Consider the following 22,826-nt stretch of genomic DNA (forward strand, 5'->3'; position numbering starts at 1 on the left):
GGGTTGGGATGCCCAATCTGTTTAATTTCCTCAAGGCAGATGATAGTTTTAAAAAAATGGAGGCTGGGGATGTGGCTCAGTGGTAGCGTGCTTGCCTAGCATGCATGAGGCACTGGGTTTGATTCTCAGCACCACATAAAAATAAAAGATATATTGTGTCCTCCTAAAACTAAAAAATAAATATTTTTTTAAAAAATGCACATACTTTTAGATGGACATTAAGAAATTATCAAATGCTATTACCAAAAAGGGAAGATGAAAATTCTGGATTAAAAAAACAATTAAAATCCCTGGGACGGCTCCAAAGGCTGCACACATATCTTTAAACAACCACGTGGGTGGTGCAAGCCCGAGCAGGGCATCCAGACCTGTGTTCAAGTGCCAGCTCCTGGCCAGCTGAGCGACCTCTGCACATCCACATGTGCTCACACGGTCCTGTCCAAGGGATTGGAGATGAAAAGGAAACTGAGATATCAACCTCGTCTCTGTGGTGCTTACACCTGAAGGACGGACGAGTGGAAGATAAACCCCAACACCGTGGCAAGTGCAGCAGGGGCCTGAGGTAACCGGAGCTAATCCCTGCTCCGAGCGTCTGGGGTCAAGTTGAAGATCTCACTCTTGCTCTCTCAGCATCTCACAAGAGGAACAGGTTTGCCACACTGAGGGGAGAGGGGATGCTGCAAATGGCGACCAGGATGGACAGAAGCAACGGAGGTCAGGCTGGGCTGCTGGGGAGGAGTTTGGGTTGCCATGGTGCAGAACACTCTGCTAACCTCACCTCCCAAGTGCTAAGTACAATACTCAGCCCAAAAAGGTGGGAGAAGTCAACTGTCCAGCATGTGTTTAGAGGGATGTGTGCATGCAAAATTCCACAAGCTTCTCTAAACTCCCTCTGCAGTGTGGTCACAAGGACTGGCTCCCCACGAGCAAGCTGTGTTGTTATCAAGGAACACTATGGAGGCGAGTTATGACAGGAGAGGAGGCTGGAAAAGTAGACTGGGAAAGTAGACTGGGACGTTTATGGCGATCCCTGAGGGTCACAGTTATGAACAAGGCTTTTCCTCCTGTAGAACAATAGGATAATGACACTTTCAAGAAAAATTAGCATCTCCTGGTCTCAATTTCCACACTGTAAAACTGAGCTGGACTGGACTATTTCCAAAATTCTCTCCTGCACTTAAAGGAACCTCCATGTTCTACTTTGGTCTCCTAGGAATCTCTACTTCTTTCTCCAAATTAATTTTACAGAATTTTTGACCCATAAAATAAATTTCAGGCTCTTCTTCAGTCAATATCATTGCTATAGGGACTGGGGTTGTGGCTCAGTGGTAGAACACTCACCTAGCACATGTGAGGCCCTAGGTTCAATCCTTAGCACCAAATAAAAACAAATAATAAAATAAATACATTAAAAAATGGAAATCAATCAAAACATCTAATGTCTGGTAAATAGTAAATGCAAATCAATTCAAGAAACTATTAGTATTTTAAGGTCACTGACTTGACTCCTGCTGCAGGACCTGAGCTCTTACTGCAGGACTGGTTTAGACCCTGGTCCGTCACTGCTTGCTTGCACATGATACGATCATTTTAAAGGACCAACAGTGCAAGGTGAAACAGAAGACAGGAAGACGACGTACCAAGAGGTTCTCTGGCTTGATGTCTCTGTGCACGATGCTGAGGCTGTGGAGATACCTGAGGGCGTTGGCCAGGTTGTACACCATGGCGCTGCCATCTCTCTCCGTGTACTTGGTTGAAGAAGTAATTGCATCAAAGAGGTCTCCACCCTGAAGGATATGGAAAAGAACTCAGCAAAACATCAGCGGTGCAGTCCATTGAAGGCCAATGAAGTACTTCAGGTGCTGGTAAAACTGACGATTGTGAACAAGGAAAGTTACATGCAGCAAGACACGGGTCTGATCAGGCCTTCCAGGAACACTGTGAAGCCCTGGGATCGGGCGCCGAGGGGATTGAGCATCTCCTTACCTTGACCAGTTCCATCACCAGGAAGAGCTCGGTCGCCGTCTCCATCTCCTCGACGAGCATGATGATGTTGGGGTGTTTCACTCTACGCAATATCGACACTTCGTTCTCAATCAGGTGTTCCTGTCAAGTGAAGGGTGCAGAGAGGGTCAGAGCCCACCGCACCCTCTGCCCAGTCCCTGTGGATAACACTCCGGTAGACCCGAGGCCAAGGAGGCATCTCTTGACAGAGAGGCAATCACATCCCCCACCTACTTGGCTCCTACAGGACAGGACAGGTCAGCGCGGATGTCTTATTGTCACTGCCAAAAAGAACCAGACCTCTGAACGTGCCCCAGAAGCTCAGAGGTGCTTCTCTGGAACATAAAGCATATTGCTTCAACTCAGGGGCTGTGACTGGTGAAAGCATGGGCACACAGCACTGTTCTTTGCAAGTCAGTGGACCACTTTTAATTCCACTACATACTCCAAAGTAAGGATGAGGCATGTGCACCTGGATGCAGTGGCACATGCCTGTAATCCCAACGACTCAGGAGGCTGAGGCAGGAGGATCGCAAGTTCAAAGCCAGCCTCAGCAACTTTAGCCAGGCTGTAAGCAATTTAGTGAGACCCTGTCTCAAAATAAAAAAATAAATAAAAAGGGCTAGGGATGTGACTTAGTGGTTAAACAACCCCTGGTTCAAATCCCTGGTACCCACCCCCCCAAAAAAAAGATAAGGCATCAAGGCATGTAAAAAAACTTGGTAAGCTTATGGCACATAACACACCTGGCATTAAACATTTTTAGTTTTTAACCATTACCAATATGAATTTTACTTCCGTGCTGAAATTCATTAAAAAAAAAAAAGAAACTTCCTGCCTTTATAACTAGATATGAAATCCTTCACCAGATGGCTGGTCCTGCTCATCTTGCATTTCAGAAATCTGAAAACACATAGCGCCATGGGGACCACTACTCTCATTTTAACTTAATCACTTCTCTGAAAATGCCACCTGATTATCAGCCCTGGTGAGTAATGCAGTTGGGATCCATGCTGTAGCAAAATGTTTACTTACAGAAATTAAGGAATCATTCTCAATACGTGAAGCCATGAATCACAAGCAATGATTGCTTTATTTTAAATGAGACATGAAAACCCCTTGGCAATACCACATTTGTTGATACTCATTAATGTCAACGATGAATTATTTTGAATTTAGAGAATGCTCTATAAAATGTGCTAATTGCCTTCTTACCACATTCTAGGAATTCAAACTGGATAGCTTTTACATAAAATGTACCTTACGAGAAATATCATTCACTACCTAAACACACATGTATGTACACACCTACATAGATACGTGCATCCATATCATTCATACTGCTCCTGTGCCTTTTCCATTACGAATCTCAGAGCAAAATTTAGTGCTCTGATATAGTATTTTATCCCTCGTTGGATACCATCTACGAACCCTCTCTTGTCTTCGTGTATCCATGTATGAATGTATTTTTACTCTAAGCCATCTCAAATCCTTTTTGACGATAGCTGGAGATATTAACTATGACAAATAAATAAATAGCATTCAGAGAAAATCCGCTGCAAGCTCTTGCATATGGCCAGTCGTGTTGCTCGAGCGTGGAATGCACCGCGCTCGTCCAAGAAGTCACTCGATAAATGTTGGCAGGTGACAGCGCAAACGCTAGGCAGAAGCAAAGAGAAGGAAGGAACCAACCACGGCTAGAAATCTGCTCACTCATGTCGGTCACTGTAAGGTATCTGGGTAATCTTTTAACTCTTCATCCTTAGAAGAGTCCTTGGAAGTAGGAATGCAAACCTAGGTGTCCGGCATCTGAGTCTACATCCCCCGCACGACACCTGGCTTTTCTAAGGGGAATGCTTCAGTAAAATTCAACTTGGAATTTTTCTAAATGAAAATGAAAGCTACAAAGCTGAAAATATTTAATGCTACAAGCAGTAGCATTCACACTGACCTGGGGGTGGAGAATCACACCAAGGCTTCGTGTAAGAAGAAAAATCTGAAATCTACACAGAGAGCAAGGCTGGGAAGTCTTTGACTAAGTTAGGACTCACCCAGCACTTCCAAACCTTCCAGAAACACAGCAGTCCTCAGACCTTGCAAACCACCGCTGGGAAGGGAAGACAGGGCCTCCTCCCCGTTTCCAAGTACCATCTGTCTAAGTTACAGAGCAGTCCACTGCAGCAGGCGGCCAGAGACCTGTCCCTCCCTCGGGAAGCAGCTGTGCACCCCAGGCTGTCGTCACAAATGAAAGGCTTGGCAAACCCTTCACATTTATTCACACATTTTGAAGCATTTAGATCATCTGTGCCAAGTATGTCCCTAGTCACACTAAAAAAAGCAGAGTTATATGTAAAAGCAAGCAAATGGATTTGTTTCACTTTTATGTGAAGCAAAGACAATGACAGTTACTACCACTGTAGTAAAATAGGCTTTTTATTTTATGGTGCCAGGGCCCAGGGTCACTCTACCACTGAGCTACAACCCCGACCCCCTTTTTCATTTATTTTAATGTTTTAATTTTGATCAAACCTGTGATCCTCCTGCCTCAGCTCCCCAAGTCACTGGGATTACAAGTATGCGTCACCATGCCCAGTTGAGGCTTTTCATTTAAAAGCTAAGTGTATCTATCACTTCAACTCTTCTCCCCAATTCCTTTTCTCCAAAGTTGGAAGAGTCTATAAACTTGCTTCTCCAGGTCTCTAACTGTGATGTGAATTTACATGTGTCAAGTAACCCCGACCACCAGGACCCCAAGCAGCTCTCTCAAATTGGGAGTTAAAGTTAGATGTCTGCCACACAAGCAAACTACAACTCCCCAAAGTTATTATCTTTTTTCAATCAAAGGCATGTGGAAAGCCTTGGGGGCCACACTGTGCACTTCTCCCAGGGCCACCAGCAGGGTTGTGTGTCAAATACCAAGAAAGCACTGCAGCCCTGCTTTCTCCACCATCACCCACCATCTCGCTCTCTGCACCCACCTGACAACGGCCAGGACCCCAAGCACAGGGAATGCCTCCGCTGGAGGTGGGAGCTGGGAGCCTCTGCTTCTCCACCTCTTCCCATCCCTGTGGAACTGCCTATGAACCAACACTCCGCTTTCTAAACCAATCACCATCAGAAGCGAACCAAAGCACTTTCCAGAAACGTCAGGTATAGACGTCGTCTCCCCATTTCTTAGGCAACCCATATGTAGTCTGTCTCTAATATTTAAAAAATATTCTCTAATTACATTTTCAAGAATATTTTAAAATATCATATGAATATTACTTTTGTTCTGCCTCATCTTGGGCCCAGAGCAATGGGGTTGTTCACAGTATTTGATTATCTACTGTTACTCATGTTAGGGGACTCACGATTCTAATGCCAAAAAGTTCACCTGTGAATCATTTTGAGGCAGTGTTCTGCAGCTCAGCAGGAGGGTAAATGACAAGACTGCCAACCTGGCAAAGGACATGGCCTTACCTTTTGACCTTGGTGATTTTGTGTGTGTGTGTTGGGGTGGGGGGAGTACCAGTACCAGGGATTGAACCCAGGAGTATTTAACCACCAAGCCACAACCCCAGCCCTTGTTTTCTATTTTTATTTAGAAACAGAGTCTTGCTAAGTTGCTTAGAGCCTTGCTAAGTTGCTGAGGCTGGCTTTGAACTCGTAATCCTCCTGCCTCAGCCACCTGAGCCACTAGAATTATAGGTATGAGCCACTCACCTGGTGACCATGGCACTTTTTAAAAATGTTTTTTCTTTTAATTGTAAATGGACACAATATTTTATTTATTTATTTATTTTTAAGGTGCTGAGGATTGAACCCAGTACCTCACACATGCTCCACCACTGAGCCACAACACCAGCCCTGCCAAGGCAATTTTTAGCAAAGAGAGAGACAGAGAAACAGATTATGGAAGCCAACAATTCTCTCAAAACAAACCAATCCTCTTGTCTCCATCCTTCCCAGCCTCAAACAGTCCTTTCCTCTGCCCTCTCTTTCTCGCTGGCTGCCCCCAGCAGAAGGGGAAATCCCACCAATTTGAAGCTTTCCCCTCATCATCTAAGATCTCCCATCACTCACCAGTTCCTGCCCCTCTACCTCCGCAGGGGCCTCTGAATCCATCCACTCACTCTTTCTACCTCTCTTGCCAATGTCCTGCCTTCTCGCACTTGCACAGGTGATTTTCTGTCTGGAACTTTACCCACCTCTTGTAATCTACTATCTATTCCTCAGGACCAGGCTGGACCTCACCTCCTCTGCTCAGTAGGGCCAGCTTTGATGACCCTCTCACATGTTCCCACTGTCCCCTGCTCTGCACCCATCAGCCTTTTGAAGGATGACTTCCACCATCTTCCAGCAGTCGTGCACTTCCTTTGAACTGAGAGTGCGTGTTCCACAGCCAGCCCCATCACTAACACGTAGCGGGTACCCAAGTGTTTGTGTGCATGAGCACACGCCTCATGCACTCCTCCCGCTCAACGCTGGCTTTACAGCTGCAACTGTACTGCTTAGTAAACACTACTGAGGACAATACAGGAGGCAAAATGTTCCAATCACTACAAGGACCACTTCTGGGGTGAACGATGGCCACAGATATCAAGTGCTAATCCCTAGAATTTGTAAATATGATTATTTGCAAAAAGGGCTTCTGGAGATATGGTTAAGGGGTCTGCAATTTAGAGAGCCCTGGATTATCTGGACAAGCTCTAAATGCCATCACAAGTATCTTCTAAGAACAAGGCAGGAGCTCTCACACAGAAGAGAGGTGACATGGGGATGGAGACAGACTGGAGGGATGTGGTCACAAGCCTGAGAACCTGTCCGTCACATGAAATTGTTCAGAGGCAAGAGACAGGTCTCCCCCAAAGCCCCAGAAGGAGTGTGGATTTCTAACTTGTGGCCTCCAGAACTGTGAGAACAATTTTTGTTGTTGTTTTAAGCCACTAATTTTGTGGTCATTTATTCTAATAGCCTCAGAAAACTAACACCATATACTTTGGGATTTGTGCACCATCTGGGCCTATGTTAATTAACTTAAGCATTGCTGTGGCCAAAATACCTGGGAGACAACTTAGGAGAAGGAAACGTTTATTTTGGCTCATGGTTTCAGAGAGTTAGTCCATGGTGGGCCAACTCCATTGTCCTGGGCCCAAGATGAGGCAGAACATCATGGCACAAGGGCCTGACTGAGGGAAGCTACTCGACTCATAATGGCTGTCGCAGAGGATGGAGGTGGGAGGTGGGAAGGGAAGATGAACCCTTCCAGGGCACACCCTCAGGGACCCACCTTCTCTAGTCATGCCCCACTTGTCTACAACTGCCACCAAGATAGTCCATTCAAACTAAGATGAGGTTATGGTTCTCAAAATCTAATCATTTCATCTCTGAGTATACCTGCATTGACACAGGAGATTTGGGGGAACATCTCTTATCCAAATCATAACATTCTGCCTTTGAGTCCCAAAAAGCTCATTTTCATCTCAGAAAGCAAAATGCATTTGGCTCATCTCCGAGAGTCCCCTTACTCCTAACAGTTCCAGCCTTGGCCAAAAGTCTAAGTCCAAAGTCTCCTCTGAAACTCAAAGCAAACTCTTGGCTGTCAGCCCCTGTGATGATCAAGGCAAGTTACAGATAACCAATATCCAGTGGCACAGAGTAAACATTCCCAATCTGAAAGAGAGGAATAGAGGCACAGAAAGAAAGGATGGTACCAAAACCCAGTCAGGCAAACAGGTCCCATAACTCCACAGTAGAACATCTAGGGCACCTGGAGGGATATGCCCTCCAAAGGGCTTGGGCAGCCTGGCCCTTTGACCTTACTAGTTGCAGTATTCATGGATTCTCTCTTAACCTGGCTCTCCCTGCTTCCTGGCCACCATGAAGGAGCACCACTTTTCCACCCCACCATTCGGCCATGAGGTTCTGCCTCACCTTGGTCCCAGAGTAATTAACTCAGACAGCCATGAGCTCAAGCTCTGAAACCATGAGCCAAAATAAACCTTACTTCCTCCAAAATATTCTAGTCAGCTATTTTGGTCACAGTGATGCAAAGATGACCGACACAGGGCTCATAACATGTAGGTCATGTATGCAAAACTATATGCAGGGAGAGAAAGAAGGACCATATCTAGGTACTACAACAGAAAGCCCAGGGCTTTGTTCATAGTGGAGATTCAAAAAACATTTATTTAGAATGAAAGAAAATATTAAAACTGGAAGAATCCTTAACCTTCATAAAACCATAGCCTTCTCAACAGCCTCCTTAAGCCTAGCCCTGAGGCAGATCTTGCACTGATCTCCCACTTGGAAGGACCTAACATGATTTGTGTCCTCTGAGCCTTTGCCCAGCTGTTCTAGCTACCTGGTAGGATTTTCTTCCACCGCTGCTTACTGACATCCTACTGCAGTTCCAGAGCCAGCTCGAATGCTTCCTGCTCTATGGCACCTTCACTGGTCACCTGCTTCTCTCCCACATGCTTCCCATGGGCTCCTGTAACTCTCTACAGAGTTGGTGACAATTCATCTGTTAAATTATCCATTCCTAGCCCAGTGTCCTGCACATCAACACACACACACACCAACTTCTAGGTAAATCAATCAATGCTCATGTATATTTAAAAAGAGGAAACAGAAGGCAAGAGAGATGAGCATTTTTTCCCAGGTTCTTTTTACCATGAAGAAATAAATTGAACCCAGAGTGGGTGTATGGCAGATGGGCCAATGTACAGGCCACCAATCGGCCCCAAATTCCAGCCGCCATTCTGCTTCTGTGACTTCTGGGAAGCTATTTAATCAAAATCTCTGCTTCCTTATCTGTAGAAGCTCATACAAATGTTTTGCGTCAGTGAAGGCAATGTACAAAGTTCCAATACATCTGGGATAAATAATATATTTTAAAAATCGCAGACATTTTCAGCATAATTAACTTCCTGCATTCAACCCAAAATACTTCAGAATAGTAGCTAAATACACCCCTAAATTTTTAAAAAAAAATTGTCTAGACAATTTTTATCTGCAAATAAAATTTCAGGCAGGCACAATGGTGCAGGCCTGTAATCCCAGTGACCTAGGAAGCTGAGGCAGAAGGAGCACAAATTCAAGAGCAGCCTTGGCAACTCAGTGAAACCCCGTCTCAAAAAAGGGCTGGGGACGGAGCTCCCTCCCCAGTACAGCAAAAAAATTTTAAAAGTATAAAAAAAAAAAAAAAACTGTGGTGAGAAAAACTGACTTACTTAAAATAAAGTTTTAAAACCACAATTTGATACAGTCTTAATGTGGAAATAGTTGTTCAAATAAGCAAAAGGTAAAGATGCAAATAAGCAGAGGAGTAAGAATTATAAAAACAGAATGACATTCAATAAAAAAGAAAGACAAGACCCCAGTGTTTGAAATTACCCCTTTATCTCAGCACTTGGTGTAGCAGACTAAAATTTTTAGCATACAAAGATCTTTTTTGCAACTGCAAAAACAGCTGTTTAAATTTTAATCAGGTAAACAGCATTCTCCCTACAGCAATGTTTTTTTTACTTTTTTAAAAAAAATGTTAATATAATTGTATAGAACCTGGCTCCCCAGATTATGAAACATTCTGCTTAAATTATACAACAGATGGAGAAAGCAACGGTTACATATGGGGAAAAGGCCATTGCCAGTGAAAAAGCTAATAATATTGTTAGAATAAGTAAAAGCACATACATTTAAAGTAAATCGTAAAAAGGAGTCACTTCACAGTCTCTGCTTTGCTGACCATCACAGAGCAGGATGGCGGCGGGTGAATGACAAATTTCCCTCCTGGCTTCTCTATTTCAGGGACTCTGAGAAGAAGATTTTTCTAAAACTGTGTCACAACATTTTAATTTTTCTGTGAAAAATACACAGTTTTGTAGATGTCCAGTGAAGACTAGTTTGGGAGTTCCATAAATGAAAAATCATTACTATCACTTCAAATCCGGTTAATTTTAAAGTCTACATTCCCCTGGAGTATTAATAACATTAACATGTGGGCCCAGAGATGTCATTTAGTGTATCACGTATGAGGACCTGAGTTGATCCCCAGAACTGCCAAAAAAACCAAAATCTTATCATATACTGGCACTTCTCTACACGTTTTCCATCCATTGATTCAATTGTTACAACTAATCTAATCTTTTAGGTATTATTGGTAAATATATTTTAGAGGAAAAAACAGAGACCCCTCCCCCTCTACTGGGGGGGGGGGGGTGCTGTCACACAGCAAGAGAAGGCAAGAAAAGGCAGAGCCAGGATTAAACTTTATATGTTCTGTCCCCACAGTAACACTGTCCAACAGGAATACAATGTGATCCATATTTGTAATTATAAGTCTTCCAATAGCCACATTAAAATATTAAAAGCAGGTAAAATTAACTTAAAAATATAACTTACTTAACCCACTATATCCAAAATATTCTATGATCATCCAAATACAAAGATATTAATGAAATATTTTATATTCTTTTTCATAATACTAAGCCTTCAAAATATGGTATTTTACACCCACCCCATAGTTCAATTCAGACTAGCCTCATTTTGAGGCTCGCAGCTCCAGTGTTGGACACTGTGGTTCTACACCTGCACGCCAATCAAGAGAGCAGACTATCTACCAGGAAGGAATCTGTAAAAGTCAATGTAATCATTGTCAGTGAATATTTGTTTTTGCAAACAAAGTTAAAGTGCCAGTACTCTAACATTTCAACAGTTCATCTTTCCCCACCCAGGATGAGAGTCGGGACAGGATTAAAAAATGTCCATCGTGTTGACAATACAGTTCTGCACAGCCTTCATGCAAATCTTGACCAGCATTGGTTTCCAATCATTTCAAGGATGTCTGTATAGCTAGCACTCTTGGAACATATGGATACGGTTTCCCTCAGGGGCATGATTTCATGATTTCATTCATGACCACGAAAATAAAAATAATGTTTTCCTCTGGGGAAAAGTCGGGGCAGATTGCTAGCAGCTCCCTCCTCAGGCTGGGGTTGTCTAAGCCTGTGCATCTTCAGATCAGATACAGACCACTGTGTGTGCTGCTTTCAACAGGGACCCTTTCTATCCCTCCCACGAACCCTGGGAGTTGAGGGGAACCAAAGCAAACATGAAGTTCATGCTGCCCACTACGTCATCCACATGGAGCTGCTGTTTGATCCAGGCATCCTGTGAAGCTGGAAGACCACCACAGCTTGGAACTGGTCCCTCTCAGGCCCCCTCACACACCTTAACACACTCTGGAAAGTTGCTAGATTTTTAACTGGGCATCATCCAGAGAAGAGAACTTGTATTTTCTATAACTAGAACCAAGATCAAATCAATTTACTGGTTTAGGATTAACTTTAGGATTAACAGCAGGAAAAACCATCTGACTGCTTTCCCGGCTGTTCCTGGGGGTCAGTTCCTGCCATGATGGTCTTGTCAAACATTCCCTGTACTAAACATCACGTCACAGTGTTCCACTTTCTTTTTGGAAGCAGTTATGCATACCATACCTTTCCACAACACTTGGCTTTGTCTATGATCTTCAGAGCAAATTCCTTTCCAGTGGACCTAGGAGTAATCAGAGGAGGACCATTTAAAGACACAATCACAGATACCATCCTTCCTAATTTCCCAGAGAGCACAGACTCAGGGAATAAGGTTTGGCTGTTTCTTTTGCACGTTCAAGACGATGTCTCAGGGAAAAAAGGTACTCAAAATAGAAAATAAAATCCCAAACAACAATGCATGTTAGTTAAATTCCTTTAATAAATATTATTATAGTATTATTAACTCATATTTGAAGTGTTGAAATTCTGTTGTATCAGAGCTAAACAAGAAATCATTTTTCCCCATTTAAATCTCAAGACAGATCTCTTAGGAAACATAATAAAATTGGGAATCACCTTAATGATAAACGTTTTATTATCAATTAATGTATCTTTATATTAATACATTAGTCACGTGAGCCTATGATTCAAAACTGGAAAGTTGCCCCAGACTTTCTGGTACATCATTCACACCTTTAAGTGGCTGTATCTGCCACCAAAGAGATCGTTTCCTTGGACACAAGCATCTTAACATGATTTAATCTGAATGTATCAAAAAATACTGATCCAAGAACAGCTCAGAGAAGACTCCCATTCTATTGACAGTTCTCTCTAGTGGGGCTGCTTCTGCTAGGGGGTTGGAGGACCCACTGATGAGGCCCAGGCTGGAAGATGAACTTTTATTTATTGTAAACCAAACCTTGCTTCATATTTCTAACAAGTCCTTAGAAGTCACATATTTTACACTCTATTTGTATACACGTGTTTTTTCTTGTCAATCTGTATGTGACGTCAAATAGCTAGTCCTCAAGATAGACTCTTTCAGGAAGGAGAAAAGAGAGACTTCCTAGGAAGGTCTGAGTTCATTATGAATAAATTCTTCCCCCCCACCACCACCAGAAGAGAGAATAAATTCCAAAGGAGAACCATAGGTGTAGAAGAACCCAGAACCCTCACTACCCACTCACCTGTCCATGCATTCTTTGACTACTGCAAAATTGCCATCACCAATGACCTTCCCAATTTTGTATTTCTCAAGAAGAGCTGATGATTCAGAGCACCTGTTTCCATTCACACCTGCAAAAAGGATAAAAGCAAATCTAAAGGAAATATCAGCATTTTGTATTGATTCCTATATGTTTCTAAAATAATAAACTGCAACACATTATATTTTTAAATCTATGGTGAAGCTAACGAAAATCTCAGCATATTTCCTAAATAGAATGCCTAAATCACCAATTTCCTTTTGACCTTGTTGGTTGGAATTAGAAACCAACAAAAATCAACAAACGTAGCAAATCCTTGAAATATCAGCTGAAATAAATTATTAGCCTTGGTTAAAAATGAAGTCTAACTAGAACTTTTCCAAACTCTTGTCAATGCTCAGGAAAGAAGAAAGGAAGGAGGGGCTGGGGATGTGGCTCAAGCGGTAGCGCGCTCGCCTGGCATGCGTGAAGCCCGGGTTCGATCCTCAGCACCATATACAAACAAAGATGTTGTGTCCGCCAATAACTAAAAGAAAAATAAATATTAAAATTTTCTCTCTCTTTCTCTAAAAAAAAAAAAGAAGAAGAAAGGAAGGGGATAGAGGGAGGGATTTAATCTTAGAAAAGTTCAAGATTTCCATTTTTTCTTTTTTTTTTTGGTACTAAGAATTGAATACAGAAGAGCTATACCACTGAGGTACATCCTTAGTCTTTTTTTTTTTTTTCCCCACTTTGAGACAGGGTCTCTCCAAATTGAGGAGTGTTTCACTAATTTGTCCAGGCTGGCCTTGAACTTGCAATGTTCCTGCCTCAGCCTCCCAAATTGCTGGGATTACAGGATGCACCACTGTAACCAGCACAATATCTCTAACTTTTCTGGTAAAGAAAGTTCTATACAGGTAAGATGCCTTCTGAAGGTTAACACCTGGCTCAAAGCCTTCTTAAAAAGGTGGGTGTGTGTGTGTGTGTGTGTGTGTGTGTGTGTGTGTGTGTGTGTGTGTTTTAGGACGCAGGTTAAGAAACTACTTCTCAAAATGTGTCCAGTGCCCAGCACTTAGGTGACATACACTTTTGTTATTTAATTGAGAAAAATGAAATGCACTTAGGAATTATGAGCAGATTATCAAAGAAAAATAAAGCCCAAGTCTCAACTTTGAAGATGCAGTGGCCTAATTAATGTGAATAAGGTTTTACATACACTGAAGTGACCCCAACCCTTCCACCCGCTAAGGCTAACTGGGCTAACAGGTGACTCGACTACATTCATGCTGAGGAAGATCATAATTTGACACCCAGTGGGTTTGGGATGAATATCGGGTTCACCTGGATGATTTCCTTTATAAAGTCATGATCAGATTAACAACTACCTTCAGGACTCATGCAACGCTCAAGTTCAGGTCCACCATTCACATTGGAAGAAGATCTGCCGTGAGCAGAAATCTGCTGAAAGAGGAGAATGGCCATTACCTATTAGGATGCATTCACAGACCCAGGCTCAAGAGTCCTTAGAAAATAGACCATGCAACATAGAAGGATATAGAAAGAGAGGAAACGTTTGCTTTCTTCTCATCTCACCTCTCTTCCTGTACACATCACATTAATGCATTTCTTTCTTAGATATATTTTCAAGTCAGACTAGATAGCAGGAAAATTGACATTGTTTTTATTTTTTTTTAAGTGCACACAATCCTTTATTTTTCTGTGGTGCTGAGGACTGAACCCAGTGGCTCACATGTGCTAGGCAAGTGCTCTACCACTGAGCCACAACCTCAGCCCTGAAACTGCATTTGACTTTGGTAAAATAAAGGAGATTTTGGGGCATCACAGATGCTTAAGGTTCTGATTAGTGGCAAAATAAGGCTTAGAACTGTAGACAATTCTAACAGCGCCAAGCCAAACATCTAGTTTCTAACAGTTCAATCATTTTATTGCCAAACAACAAAACGTAATAGGTGGACCATCAGACTTTTCAATATTTAACATTTTCTTTTGCTTTTTTCTTGTTTTATTTGTTTTTTTGGCGTTGAAGTTGAAGGCAACTCCAGAATTGGTAGCACTCTATGAAATAATGTTTAAAAGTTAGAAATCAGGGCCCAGAGAGGGACTTATGATGAGCCTAGGAGAAAATCACAATATTCTCTATTCCGTTCCCCACCCATAGCTACCACCCTGCTCAGGTGCTCCCCTGGCTTCCTAGGTCCCTCACCAGAGGTCTCTTGGTTGCTGTTAATCTCTCCTCTATCACACGTTATTACCAAAGAAACTTTTCCTAAGGGCAGTTATAATATCACCCCCAGGATCCAAGAACCCTAGTGGGTCACTGTCACCAACAGAATGACCCCAAAACCTTCAACACAGCATTCAAGCCTCAATCTGTACCCCTATCTACCTGACCAATATATTTCTTGCCACTTTTCTGGTGCATCTTATACTTACATTCACTCAAATGATTTTTTTTTAAAGTTAAACTTTCCAAGTCTTAAATTTCTGCTCCATAAATGGAAAAAGTAGCATCAAACAGCTAGATATTTGATAGAGAATAAAAATTAGCTCATATCTAAAAAATAATTTAGCATAACGCAAACTCAACGTTAGTTATCAGACCTTTTTTTGAAATACCTAGCACAGAACTATTGTGTGTGTGTGTGTGTGTGTGTGTGGTGCTGGGGAGTGAACCCTAGCACCTTGTGCGTGTAAGGCAAGCACTATCAACCGACCTACATCCCTAGCACAGAACCTTGAAATGACTGAATGTTTTGAATTGTTGACTACCAAATGGCTATAAGAGACCTCTGGCTAAACATTCATTGAGAATTGATGCCCCCCTACCTCTAACCCAACTGTTTCTAGATTGAAAATTGTCAACGATCAGATCCTAATTGAGCTGATATCAGCCAAATTCTTAATGGAAGAAACATAAGAACAACATAATTTTTTCCAGAAAGTGAAATCTTGAAAGATAAACAGATCCCTGCTGGTTACTGCTTGACCCCAGAACAAACAACTGGGGAGATGGATTGTTAATGCCAGAGAACGACAGGGGCAGTGATCTGTTTGCCTGCAGGTCTAAATCTCATATCCTGGGACAGGCAGCCACACAGTCTCAGTCCATAGCTGGCCAGGTCTGGCATGGACACTGGGCAAGAACCGTCTCCCTTCCACACTCAGCGCCTCAGAACCTTGGGTAGGTGGGTGTGCAGGCCCCACACCCCCTGCGGCAGTCCTAAGAGCTGCCGTGGTCCGGGCTCAGCCTGAGACCTGCTTGCTCAGTTTTCTTGGAAGCAGGTAACACGGTTGCAAGTCCTTTTTCCTGATCTAATTTGAGTAAGCACTGGTTTGCTGCAAACTGTCCTGTCCTGCCTGATTCCAGGACTGGAAACCAAGTCTCAGCAGGGCTGAAACAGCATCCTTCCTCACATGAACATGCGCACATCCAGCCCCTCCCAGCGTCTACTCACCGAGCTCCTGTGAACCATTGTAACTCTCCCAGTGTTTATTTTGATTACCCCCCACCCTCTTACCCTATCCTGATTTCCTGTCCAGCCCAATAATTACAAACCCGGTTTGTGTTTAGGATTCCAGGGAGACAAAAAGCAGACAGAGAGACCAGGAAACAGAACAGGTGGTGAAAGCTGGTTCTCTGGCCCCAAAAAGAGAATGGCAACTGGGCGGAAGCCTGGAGACCAAGAGGAAGAGGGACCTCGTGGAGGGAGAGGGCTTGGGGCCAAGTGAAATGCCACCTCCGTGTGTATCTGACAAAGGCCTCCCCAATTCACCAGGAAATGCAGCCGCCTTAGCAAATGGTGATGACAAGAACATGTTCCAAAATTGACTACTGTTTTTAAAGAGTTAAACCTCAAGCATTTAAAAATCCTACGTGAATTTAATGAGTGACTTATCCAATACATGCCTTTATTTGAAAATAAGGCTTTCATAAAGAAAATGAAAATATAAAGGGGATGATTTTAGTATAGCACAGCTGAACAGTGTCAGAATCAGACAATTTTCCTTTCTCCCTCCTCACTGTTTAGTAACATCTACAGTAACCACCTGTGCTGTTTTAAAAGCAAGCTGGGGAGAGAGGGTTACTGCTGCCCCAAGCTTCCAGTCCTAGGGGCAGACGGACGAGCACTTAACACACTTCCATGAAGCCTCCACAGTCCAGGGCAGGTTCTCATGGTCACAAGTAATGCCAAGGAGCCCCGAGAGGGAGCCGTCTTGCCAGGGCACAGCCCGAACTGTATCCTTGAGTCACTCTGCTTCTGATCAGGTTCACCTAACTTCCCAGTAATGAAGCCTGGCTCAACAGGGATACCAGAAAACCACGGCATTCACCAAGATCCCTGGAAAACGGGAGGCAGCCCCTGCTAAACACAAGGCAGAGCGACAAAGAGCACGAGACTGCACAGAATTCTCACTGTTTCCCCTGCAGGATGTTTCGTATTTCCCTGGTAAGAGAATGACTCTTACTGAAGCAGGGATTAAAGCAGCACCAGAAAAATCGAACATGGTATTTTTGATGAAAACTGTTCCATTTCGTGTTAAAAAAAAAAATAACGAGTTTTATTAAAATCCCTTACAATGCTCACGAGCGTTCACCAACCCCAGTGCCGAGGTCCTCCTTGGTACACACACAATGACGGCTAGATATGGCCCGCCAGTACCAGCTGGCTCAGCAAGATGGGTTATGCAGGGGCGGGGAGGAGAGGGGATATAATTCCCTAGACAGGTCCTGGTTGGCCAAGGAGCACAGGTGACAGAAAGGACCTGGCGTTGCTGTGTCCCCCACTTACCCCTCTGGCAACAATAGCTCCATTGTTGTGAGTAAGCAAGGAAAAGGAATGTACCAGAATTGCTCTCCTGCTAAGAATGTCTTATAAAAGACTCGAAAATAGCAGAAAAAGCAACAAGACTTTCTCAACTGCCATCGACGTCTGAAAGGGCCCCTGCAGCTGACGGGGTACGTTCGATGACGACCCCCAGATGTCTATGCTTTTAGCCAGGACCTTGTGCCAGCATTCTACAAGAAAGTTCTTTGATAAGTGGATTATTACGATTTCTACAAGACTTAAAATTTAGAGAGGAATGTGAAGTGCTACCCTAAAAAGCTGACGTTTTGTTCAGAAATAGGCTTCTCAGAAAAGAGCAGCCCCAAGGGTTATTCAAGGCCTGTAGCACATGACTGACCTCTGAGCAGAAGGCTAGATGGGATTTCATTTTCATTTTTTTATTAAACAAAAAAAAAGGAAGAACTTGAGCAGAATCTAGGAGGCATTGGTGGTAGCCAGTTAACATCCTCAAATGTGTTTGAAGATGGCACCACAGTTCAGCTGGTAAGTGATCAACAGAAGAATCAGAAACACTTTCTAACAAGGGCCAGAGAGTGACATTTTAGGCTCTGGGGGTCATATGGTCTCTGTTGCAACTATTCAACTCTGCAACTGAGCAGACAGAGACCATGTGCAAATAAATAAGTAAATTTAAAAAAACAAATTAGAAATGTTTTAAAAACAAGCCCAGCTGTGCTCCAATAACATTTTATTAAAAAAAAAAAATAAACCCAGACAACAGGCAGAATTTGGCCAGCACAAAAAGTCCTTGTCTGCACGAACTTTCTTAGGAAAGCTTTTCCTGCAACATAAATTTCACACTGTTCTTTTAAACTCGAAAACAGAACAGCCTTCAGGGTATGGTCGCTGCTATGAAGGGGGAGTTCTCTGCATCTATATTAGAACTACGGGGGAAACCTTAAAAAGTTCTATTGCCAGGCTGTACCCAAGATTAACTAAGGGTCAAGCCCAGGTTTCAGCCTCTTCTAAAGCTCCACAGATGATCCAATGTGCAGCCAAGGTGGACGGACGACATCTGTGGAGCAAGTTTCTGGCAGTTATTGCAATTGATTATTCAGCTACCATGATTTAAGTTTTTTGTTTTTTTCTTTATTTGGCTTTATTTATTCAAGCCCCTGGGGGTTTGAACCCAGGGGCACTCAACCACAGAGCCATATCCCCAGCTCCTTTTTTATATTTTATTTAGAGATAGGGTCTCTCTAAGTTGCTCTAGGGCCTTGCTAAGTTGTGGAGGCTGACTTTGAACTTGTTATCCTCCTACCTCAGCCTCCCAAGACATTGGGATTATAGGTGTGTGCCACTGTGCCCAACATGATTTAAGTTCTGTCACTTATTGAGTGTCTAAGCACTGCAAGTTATCTACAGCCAAACAATAACCTTTGCTTTGTAAGAAAAGGAAAGAAAGCCCCCTATGGTTTATTGAATGCCTACTTTGAGCCAAATCTCGAAATGAGTACTTAATATGAATTGGTTATTATCAGCAACTCCATTGACCAGTGGAAAAAAACCAAATCTTAGAGATGTTAGGTAACTTTCCCAAATACAACAGCAAAGGTGGAGTTATAGAATCCAAAACCAGCTCTAACTCCAAAGTACAGGCACTTTTCAGCTGCTCTTACCCTGTTGTCCTATTTTCTAAGATCGCAAGAGAAGTCCTACTAGGTTATTGAGTAATTAAGGGATGTCACTAATTTCCAATTCACTGATCAAAATACACATACAGGCATATTTAGAGTGTCTTCAGATTATGGCCAGGCGTGTGGCACACACCTGTAATCCCAGTGACTCGGGAGGCCGAGGCAGGAGGAGCGCAAGTTCAAACTTAGCTTCAGCAACTCAGCGAGATCTTGTCTCTAATAAAATATAAAAAAGGGCTGGGGATGTGGTTCAGTGGTTAAGTGCCCCCGAGTTCAATTCCTGGTACAAAAACAAAAAAAAAAAAAGGGAGACTGTCTTTCCATCACATACCATAATAACATTCCTGAAATTCATGATATACAAATTGATAACCTTATAACCTTCCCTCACAAAGAAGTTAAGAAAAATTTCTTCTTTAAAAAGAAGTATACTGGGCTGGGGATGTGGCTCAAGCGGTAGTGCGCTCGCCTGGCATGCGTGCGGCCCGGGTTCGATCCTCAGCACCACATACAAACAAAGATGTTGTGTCTGCCAATAACTAAAAAGTAAATATTAAAATTCATTCTCTCTCTCTCTCTCTCTCAAAAAAAAAAAAAGAAGTATACTGAAGATGGGAAAAATATCTGTGAAAAGATTGCTTCACTTTTGTACTTCATTTTTTTTTTTTTAAACAAAAGCACCAATTCCATTAACTAGAAGGAAAGCTGGTATAAATTACTATAAATGCTGAATTTGGAATGCATTTAAGAACAGAAAGGTCTGTTGTAGATATATTGGATTTCCGATCCTTTAGAACACTTTGAAGTACTTCAGTATGAGTAATGAGATATGAATGGAATCAGCACCAAAGGGTTGGTCACAAAGTGTTCCTACCTGCAGTCACCCCTCAGATTTGGTTTCATGTGACAAAATTAGTGTCATTTGAGGTTTGTGGTTGGTTAACTGTGATGAATGGAATGCACTGTGCATGCGAACACAGGATTAAGATAGTAGCCCACTAAGTGGTCCACCAAGGGGCTGGGAGACTCTGCTGGCTTGTGTTTTTCTGTCCCTCAGAATCACTGCCACCTCAGGAGACTATGTGGCCTACTGCTTCAGCACAGGACCTTGTCACATGCTAGTGAGACTTTCAAGTGAAGTGCCATCTTACTGGCTCTTGCTCAAGAGACAGGTAGTATTATTGTGCTCCCCAGTAAAAAACAGCTGCATGCTTTCACTGTGAGGTCTTACCAATTTCCCAGCACACCACGGTGGCAGGACAGGGACTTGTCTCTTCAGTTCCAACTGTGGAGGCCACCACAGTCGGCCACTATGACAACCCCCAAGTCTTACCTCCTTCCTGTTACCACCAAGAAGAATTTCTGACAGCCCACACTCATGAATAAGGGGACCTTTAATATGAACATGTGTTACTCAAGTTCATATCAAGTTCTTGCAGTCGATCCAAGTGACACACTGATCTGCATGGCAAACCCTCCCTCCACCTGCACGAAGGCGGGCATCAGCCCACAAGGGCCACTAGCCCCCAAATGCGCCAGATTCACTGAGTGACCACAACATGCAGCCCACTGACCTCAAACGGGGTCTGGGATTCAATGTTATGGCTCATTTTTTTTTCTGGAAACTGAAGCCTTCAGAATGGCTCAGTCCCTCCTTTTGTTTTGGTTTCTAACAAAATCAATTATGTTCAAAGATGAAGTCACCACCCAATGTTTGGGGGTAATGAAAACAGCATTAAAGTGGTCAGCAGCTTAGTCCTGAAGATTATTAACCAGTTCTAAATACAACAGAAAAGCCAAAGCTCCAGGGAGAAGCAACGACGTCGAAGGTCAGCGGCTACTGTGGATTTACATTTCACAGCTTCGAAAAGAAGTTTTCAAGTTCATGAGGTCAAAGAGTTGTGTTTTAGCTCTGCCAATCAGGATGAGATACTGCCAGGGCTTTCATCGCACTTCACAAATCTAGGGGATCTTTCACCACCAGCAGACCCAGGAGACAGCATCAGATAAAATATCAGCACATCAGACAGTTTATAATCTCAAGATGTTGGCTAATGTTCCAAGTGTACTTTTCTCGTCCTCCTTTCAACCAACGAGAATGCTCACGGCAGACAGCCCCCGGGCAGACACCGCAGCCTCCAAATGCAAGGCATTTATCCCTCCGTGTCCACAGATGTGCCGTGACTCTGAGGCCCTTAGTTACGACCGCCTTAAAAGTCTTAAACTGGGACATGGATGATGAATTAAAGTGCAGGGGAAATGCTTTCTTCATCTGTCTGGCAGCCGATGACACATTTAGTACTCTTTATTGCCTATCCGTCCCGAAGAAAATGCTGTGATTTAAGCACAGTAAATATTCCTGCAGGGGAAAATGATCAGCTAGATGGAAGGGACTCTGAGGAAACAGATCACAGGCCGAGGTCAAGGGGAAAACCAGGAAGACGGGGATTAGGAGAAGAAAACAATGTCAGAGCGTGGGGTGGATTTGAAGAGAAGGAGAAGAAGGGACGGAGGGGGATCAGTCTGGAAAATCCAGGGCTGGAAGGAGAACAAAGCCAGGGGATTGATGGGGAGGGACTGTGGCAGCCTTCAAAGAGAAGGGTGGACTGGAAGTTGGGAGGACAGGTTGGGGGGCAGGGACGGCCCAAGGCAGAGGTTTGGGGTGGCTGGTACATGTAAATGGAAGAAGGCTGGTGTGGCAGCCAGACTCCCAGATGGCACCCCCACACCTCACCCGATTTTCACACACTTAGGTCATGAATTGGCTGATGTCATGTGACTCCCAGGACATTATGGAAATAATGGGGTGTGGCCTCCAAAGCTAGGTCACAGAAACCAGAGCTTCTCCATTACTCTCACTCTCTCTGATCATTTGGTTCAGGGGACACAGTGGGTTGCCATGTTCTGAGGATACTCAAGCCAACTTACGGGGATGTCCCTGTGGTGAGGAGACAAGGCATCCTGCCCAGAGCCAGCACCAACCTTCCAGCAAGTGAAGGAGCCGCCTTGGAAGCAGAGCCTCCATTCCCAGTCAAGCCTTCGGGCCACGGTGGCCCTGTTCTGCACTGTGACCGTAACCTCACAAAATAGCATGGTCCAGAACCACCCAGCTCAACTGCTCCGGAATTCCTGACTCCCAACAACCGCATGAGAAGATAAATGTGAATATTGTGTTAAGCTGCTAAGTTTGGATATACCCTGTTTCTAATGGAATCATTTATAAATCAGTAACAGGTTTGGAGTACGTGGAGAGAGCAGGAAGGCAGGGACAAAGGGTAGAGTTGGGAAGGAGGTCAGTAAGAGCAGAGCAGAGGACTCGGCCCCACCCTGCCTCCTGTTCTCCCCTTCCTCAGTGCGGTTCCCAGAAGCACTTCCGAATAAACCCACTGACCCTTAAACTCTATCTCTGAGTCTGCTTCACAGAGAACCTGGCCAGTGGTGGCCCTGGAATCTGTATTTTCAACAAGACCCCTGGGTCTGCGGTCTGCAGCCTCCTGGCCTCTGGGAAGGCTACTCTGGATGCCTGAAGGCTTAGCACATTTACCTTCTCGGTGCCAAGGGACCTTTCTCAGCAAGTTTCTAAATACATAAAATACATAAGATAACAAAAGAAAAAAAAATCCAGAGACTGACTTCTCTCACAATTACTTTCCTTCCCAGACATTACCGCACGCTAATCTTTGTGGAAGTGAAACTTCCTTTGTGTGGAAACAGCCTGAAAACCCCAGGGTTTAGGGTAAGAATAAGGAGCTATTCTGAGTGCTTTCTCTGTATTCAACCAAGCTCCCATCTGTGCAGTGGGTCCTGTTCACACATAAGGGCGACACG

General features: G+C 43.6%; 1 protein-coding gene across 9 annotated transcripts in view; it reads right to left on the minus strand.

Annotated features, from left to right (window-relative positions):
• DCLK2 (doublecortin like kinase 2) overlaps nt 1–22,826 on the minus strand; it is a 152,181-nt gene that overhangs the window by 21,422 nt on the left and 107,933 nt on the right. For 8 of the 9 annotated variants that reach the window (XR_014023359.1, XR_014023360.1, XM_081304760.1 and 5 more), the window contains exons 6-10: nt 13,879–13,954; nt 12,494–12,602; nt 11,490–11,547; nt 1,987–2,106; nt 1,641–1,787 (exon numbers count right to left, since the gene is read on the minus strand). Coding sequence is in view for 7 of the 9 variants with exons in the window: in XM_081304760.1 (XP_081160886.1) it covers nt 1,641–1,787; nt 1,987–2,106; nt 11,490–11,547; nt 12,494–12,602; nt 13,879–13,954 (510 nt within the window). In the remaining 2 variants the exon portion in view is untranslated. The remainder of the gene's footprint in view (nt 1–1,640; nt 1,788–1,986; nt 2,107–11,489; nt 11,548–12,493; nt 12,603–13,878; nt 13,955–22,826) is intronic. The other variant, XM_081304759.1, reaches the window with a different exon arrangement.

Source organism: Spermophilus citellus (assembly GCF_964194105.1).
Source record: "Spermophilus citellus genome assembly, chromosome: 8".
In the NCBI taxonomy this organism is placed as follows: domain Eukaryota; kingdom Metazoa; phylum Chordata; class Mammalia; order Rodentia; family Sciuridae; genus Spermophilus; species Spermophilus citellus.